At 35.1% G+C, this 6977-nt stretch overlaps 1 protein-coding gene across 2 annotated transcripts in view; it reads right to left on the reverse strand.

Annotated features, from left to right (window-relative positions):
• LOC148607876 (uncharacterized) overlaps positions 1–6977 on the reverse strand; it is a 184396-nt gene that overhangs the window by 1845 nt on the left and 175574 nt on the right. Inside the window, exons 1-8 of one of the 2 annotated variants that reach the window (XM_088546579.1) lie at positions 6261–6896; positions 5750–5900; positions 4468–4589; positions 3426–3548; positions 1892–1995; positions 1312–1384; positions 807–868; positions 350–403 (exon numbers count right to left, since the gene is read on the reverse strand). In XM_088546579.1, the coding sequence (XP_088402705.1) occupies positions 350–403; positions 807–868; positions 1312–1384; positions 1892–1995; positions 3426–3548; positions 4468–4589; positions 5750–5900; positions 6261–6315 (744 nt within the window). In that variant the 5' untranslated portion in view covers positions 6316–6896. Of the gene's footprint in view, positions 1–349; positions 404–806; positions 869–1311; positions 1385–1891; positions 1996–3425; positions 3549–4467; positions 4590–5749; positions 5901–6260; positions 6897–6977 lie in introns of those variants that run through there. The other variant, XM_088546580.1, reaches the window with a different exon arrangement.

Consider the following 6977-nt stretch of genomic DNA (forward strand, 5'->3'; position numbering starts at 1 on the left):
TCCGAGTGTTAGATGTATTTGAATCAAATTTTACCAGATCAACCCTACAGGTGCGAGGGTTAGATGTATTTGAATCAAATTTTACCTGATCAACCCTTACAGATGGGAGGGTCGGATGTAAAGGAATCATACTTTATTTGATCAACCTTAACATATGCAAGGGTAAGATGTATTGGAATAAAAGTTTACCCGATCAACCCCTACAGGTGCGATGGTAACATGTATTTAAGTCAAATTTTACCTAATCAACCCCCACTTAGATGTGTGAGCGTTGGGTGTATTTGAATCAAATTTTACCTGATCAACCCCTACAGGTGTGAGCGTTGGGTGTATTGGAATCATATTTTACCTGATCAACCCCTACAGGTGCGAGTGAAGGATGTACTTGTTGTAGGATCCTTTTCTGAAAAATGACAAAAGCGAAAATTTTCTGTATAAAAAAAAAACGACATGTACATGTATTACTGGTAAATTTTATCAAATGTATCAACTGTTATTTGTATAAAGTATGTGTAGTTACGGTAAGCTCTGGTATAACGTATGAGTTATGGAAGGAAATTTGGTAATACGGAATGAAAAGTCATCGGGTTTGTCGTATAATTTGGTCAATAGTTTTCCCTTACCATCGATCTCTAAAAGTAGGTCAAGGCTGACTTTACAGTTTTTGCAGTATTACTTATCTTAAGTTCTTTGGGTTAGATGCGCTTAATTAACAATATTCCAATATCAGATGTTTTGTTATGTTTTATACAATATCGTACATTTTTCTGTTCTTTCTTTAATGTCATATTTTACACAGTACTCACTGAAGCGTCTTCATAGCTACACCCATCTGCTATAGATCTGGCCTCCACTTGCCCTTGGAAGACTGTATTCAAATTGAATGTAATTCACATTAATACAACAAATACTCTAAACATTTAATCGTTATTCATCTAGCAATGCTAAAGGCCATATTCTCTGAATAGTCAATGTAAGATATACCTCTTCACCGTGCTATGATCTGTTGAGAATATTTCTATGTATATTGAATGTATTGCGACAAAAAAGATAATTTTTGTAAGTTTTTCCTGGAGTACCAACGCCTCCATTTTTCCCTGGTTTGTATACAGAACTGTACAAATGGATCACCTCAACAGAGGACACAGTGACATTTCAGAGAAGGCCACGTATCATTGTTGTGATGACACATTTGTTTCAGTAAGGAGTGCGAGCATCACATTTGTCTAGTTAAAAGTTTTCCTTGTCTTTAATTGATGTCGTTTTTTCCTTGGTAGTGGACAGGTTTTAAAACAGTAACCAATTACTTACTTGGAGTATCGACAAAGCCTGGACATATTGAATTGCATGTAACCCCAGACCCCGCAGTTTCCAAGGCAACAACCTATACAACAAATGTGAACATTCAGAATTACCACGTTGGTATACAAAGTACATTTTGGTCAAGTTTTATAATGGTCATAATACAAACGTTATTTCATTTTCATACTTGCGTCCCTTAAAACATATTGTATGTTTGTGTATAGACAAGAACTGATGTTTGATATCTGATAAGAAGCCATCTTAGATATTCTGTTTTACGTAGTTCTTGCAGGGGCACATTGTTGGGGTGACATATTTACTGGCGAAATCTTAAGCTAAGGTATGTAAGCTAAGCAAGGGTCAAAGAATCATACCTCGACCTAGAATCTGAGGTTTCACCTGAACTCCGACATCTTTTCCTTGACAGGGCAACATTTGCTAAGCAAGGGTCAAAGAATCATACCTCGACCTAGAATCTGAGGTTTCACCTGGACTCCGACATCTTTTCCTTGACAGGGCAACATTTATTAATCTTATTCAACTTAAAATGTTTATTTTTTTTCATGTATCAAACAGAAGTTATAGTTACCTTAGTCAGACCAAGTAATCCATGCTTAGCAGATACATAGGCCGCCTTGTTTGGACTGGCTACCAGTCCATGAACAGAAGAAATGTTGATAATTCTCCCCCAACCTAGAGATACAAGATTGCAAGAATCTTTGATGACTCAATTGCTTGATGGTTTTGGACAGCATTGTTTGTTTTTTTTCTCGAGGTTAGTATGTTTGAAAGCTGTGTGGTGCCTTTGTTCAACCAGTTAAAATTAAATCTTTGATATACCTATATACTCGAAACAAAATGAACACATCCTATATTTTTGTTTTCTTTAAAGTGCAAAAATGATAGAAAACTTGATTCGTTTTTCCTGTAAGTGCGGGTTTACTTTATTGTAAGATTGTATTGCAATTTAGTATCTTCAGAGCAATATATGATTTTAATTTTTGTGACATCATAGATTTTAATTTTTGCGACATCATAGAAATCACACTGATTTGTTCAATGTGTTACAGTTTTCCTTTTTCGTCTACGCTGGCCTATCTTTTTATGAGCAACTCGGTGGGTGTTGCGAGAAAGGCTAGGGACGCTTTCCCTACCCTACCGGTGCACCTGGTCCATGCTCCCAGTTTTTAGTGGAGTCTGAGTTATTCATTTACTTGTTACTTTGTATGTAATATTTTGGTTATTTTATGTTCTTTGTTGTGTGTGTCTGTTTTCTATGTCTTTATAACTATATTTTAGTTAATTATGAGTAAATTATGATTAAAATTTCACAAACGCGAATTCTGAAATTGAAATTTGAATCCATTGCTAGCAATGATAAGGATGACCATTTGATTCTGAAAGGGGTTGACATTTTTTTTTAAATAAATATTGTGGTCCTGAAAAGTTGAAAATAAATATTGTTGTCCTGAAAAGTTGAAAATAAATATTCTTACCTACACTTCCTAGAAAATAAAGAAAGAAATTATCTTACATCAGTTCACACACTTCATTCAGTGAAATCATAATAAATAATGTTGTTCCAATGTGGTTGAAAATACATTTCTCCTGAACCGCAAAATTTCAAAAATAAATATTGTCCCCACAAAATTTGCCAGCCCCATCATCAGAATCAAATGGCCTCCAATAAAAAACGCAATAATTTATGGATATCCTGGAAGACGAGACATTGTGAATGCAGACACAAATATTGCAAAAATTCATACTGTTTTCTGTTGGTATTCATGCTTATAATGACATTTAAACCAAAAAGGGGTGAATATTACGATCCAGAATTTTGTAAAAGAGAAAGGGGGAGGGGTTTTCAATATCTATCAGTAGTTGATTATTTTGCAAAAATTTTGCACACAGCCATCAATTTTGTTTCAACAAAACGGGGTATGTCTAACCCGAGGAACCCCTCCTGGATCCGCGATTTTATGTTCCTTCGATATCCTCTTAAACCGGCCAAATATATAAATAAAAAGAAGTTTCGTGACATTTATCCATATATCAAACTTGAAATTGTACCTAAAACAAAATTTAGTAACATTTATCCATATGTACCAATCTTGAAATTGTACCTGCCTCTCTCATACTAGGAAGAAATCGCTGTGTCAGCAAAAATGGCGATGTCAGCATAATATTGATCATTTTATTCCATTTGGACTCCGGAAATTCTTCAACGGGACAGACGTGCTGGATGCCTGAATAATTCAAAAATATTTAAATCATAGTATTCATGACTATACAAATTTATAAACTAAATTCATCTATGGTGTTGTGCTTGTATACCCATGACACAAGCGTATGCTTAAGAAACGTATATGATTACTCAACATTATTTTCATTTTAAGGAGGTAGACCTAGGGTAAGAGACATAACTCTTGAAATCAATGATATGTTTGTATCATATTCTATTTCACCAAAGCCCATCAAGCTTATATTTGAAACAGAATGAAATCAGTCCAAATTACTTTGATGCTTACACGAGATTGATGTAAAATGCTGAATATATACAAACGTTTCAATGATTTGAAAGATTAGTGTCCCTTACCCTAGGTCTACCTTTTTAAGGTCCACAACAATTCGATTTCAGGAGCTCTTCAATCATTTAAAGGGTTCCATAAATCATAAAATTGTTTCATGGACTTCACAGATATCTCAGATCTTCTTTATTTATCGCATTGCAATTTCATGAGGTCAATTACACATTTGGTGGACGTCCTGAAATATTTTAGACTCATGAAAGTGAAACTACGGAATGGCTTTTTCACAGACATGAATGTATTGTACAAGTTATACTAACCATCTCCGCTAGCCAAGTTAACAGAAGACATGGAAACAAGACCACACATAACCTTTGGCTGGCCAGTGGCGGATCCAGAGGGGTTTGTGCAAGGGGTCGGCATTCTTATTTTATTGGACAATTTGTCGTTTTCATCTGTCAAATTGACAAAAATGACACCCCCTTTTTCCGAGGAACCTCCACTGGACCCCCTCCTATTCAACGTATCTGGATCCGGCCCTGGATAGCAAAGATGGTAACTGACCGGTCATCCTTGATATTACATGCATGTTTGTTTTATTTTTCAATTGCAGTATTATAGTAAAAAGAAAATTCACCTGCATTGTTGACTAGTATATTTATACCGTTGGGAAATATACTAAACACGTTATCACATAAACTAGAGTTCCCTTCTGTAGCTGACAAATCGTCGTCGAAATAGTGGACTTGACTTCCGAATCTGCAATCAAATTATATTCTGCTGTATAGATGACGTATTATCTTTAAACAATCCTAATCCTAATCCTAGTGCTAATCCTAATTGTTCAATGTGTCAGTTTTCCTTTCCTCTTACGTCTACCCCGGACTAACTTTTTATGAGCAACTCGGCGGGTGTTTCTAGAAACGCAGATGACGGTTACCCTACCAGTGCACCTGGTCCATGAACAGAAGAAATATTGAGAATTCTCCCAACCTAGAGATACAAGATTACAAGAATCTTTGATGACTCAATTGCTTGATGGTTTTGGTCAGTATTGTTTGTTTTTATCTCGAGGTTAGTATGTTTGAAAGCTGTGTGGTGTTTTTGTTCAACCAGTTAAAATTAAATCTTTGATATACCTATATACTCGAAACAAAATGCACATGTCAGGAGATGTATTTTAATCAGATAACTGATTGTCATTTGATTTCAAGCATTTTCCTGTATCTTTTTTTTCTTACAAGTGCAAACATTATAGCAAACTTGAATTATTTTCACTGTAAGTGCCGGTTTACTTTAGTGTAAGTTTAGGCAACTCAGTGGATGTTTCGAGAAAAGCTACGGACGCATTCCCTACCGGTGCACCTGGTCCATGCTCCCAGTTTTTAGTGGTGTCTGAGTTGATCATTTGCGTTTGTTACATTGTATATATTATTGTAGTTACTTTATGTTCTTTGTTGTGTTTGTCTGTTTTCTATGTCTGGTCTTTGTCCCTGGATTATTGGATTACATTCTGTTGATTACCGCTAGAACTTTGGTTCCCTTGATCACTTATTCAGGGGTTTCCAAGTGAAAGACAAAATAGCATGACCAGAAAAACCTTTATGCATGGTCTGTACATATGGTAGTTTTTTGTTGTTGTTGAATTTTCTATAATGCCAATTTGTTGTATTGTAACATCGTTTTGTTCCCATATTCAGAATTTTATTGAAACTGCAGTGATAAGTATACCAGTACAAAAAAAACAAAAAACAAAAAACAAAAAAAAAAAAAAAACAACGCCACTTATGTCTTTTTACAGCACGAGTTTCTGTTTCGAAAGCAATTAACAGATGCAGACCCAGAATTTATTAAGTGGATCCTCCTCTGATAGCCGAATAACTTCTAGTTACTATACTCCCATTATACCCAAAATATACCTTTTTAAGTCACTAAGAATTCCAGTCACTAAGTCAGGCTCCCCAAATCCGTGCACAATCACATGACATCCTATTCTGGCCAGATTTTGTATTATACCAAGACCTATTCCACTGGTACTACCAGTTACCAAAGCAACCTTTCCTTCCAGTTCTCATTCAATAAATAACACATTTATATCGGTAATTGCATTTAAAATGAAACTTACCCACAACAAAATATCAGCTAATCATTCAGGATGTATTCGTGTATTTTCGTTTTTTGAGGGTTATGAAATTACTACATGTTTGTAAATTAAAGCATTTGTTCATACATCTACATAAGCTAACCAAGAACTTCTGTGTCATGAAGTACTATCATGAATTTTATGGCACGCGATATTAAACAAAACATTCTGCAGTGTCGTAGCATTCTACCGTTGTTAACGACTGCAGGCATTAATAATTATGTATGCCTAGTTGTCCAGTTTCTTACCAGAATCCTACCTGCTGGGACCAACATTTACATTCTTACCTCGAGAAGACACGTTATCTTGTTGTGGAGAAGGAAAATCGGATGTTTCAGACATCTTTACTAAGGTCTAAAGATGTTTGTATGTGTACCGTCAGAAATATTTAACTATCGCGTCTGTTATCTACGCTTAGCTACATGTGTAATATTAGGAAAGGTGCTCTGGACAATCTTAATATGGATCAGTAAATAAAAAGGATATATTTATAGATTCATTTTATCTAACTTTAAATTTAAAAAATGTATAAAAATACCGGGTGTAATGTGCTTGAAGAGGGTTTTAATAAACCCATCATCAAATGTACCAGACATTCTTGTTAAATTCTGACCTGTTTTAAGTGCTTATCTACAGGGGTGTATATAAGAAAATAAATTTCTTTTTCGTTAGGCACATACTATTTTCTTCTCGGAAGGGCCTAGTATTTTATGTTCAGTTAGAACTTTTTGGGGTATTTTTTTTTCGAAATAATCCACAGGTATAAAACACAGGTAATCTAATTTTCCCCATTTTTGAAAACCAATTTAATTTCCAAAAATGAAAATTCTGTTGTTGTTGTTGTGTAAACGGTAAGGCACGCACCTGACCCCCAAGACCTGTATCCGCATTTGTAAACGACAGGGGACGGCAAAAACTCCTGGTTATATATACTTGTAGCATAGTATTCTTCTAAAGGCACCAATTTCGCTAATAAATGCATCAATAGAATTTCTGAACTTGCA

Source organism: Perna viridis, chromosome 9 (assembly GCF_037379345.1).
Source record: "Perna viridis isolate PV_CMFRI_1.1 ecotype Kerala chromosome 9, ASM3737934v1, whole genome shotgun sequence".
Lineage (NCBI taxonomy): Eukaryota > Metazoa > Mollusca > Bivalvia > Mytilida > Mytilidae > Perna > Perna viridis.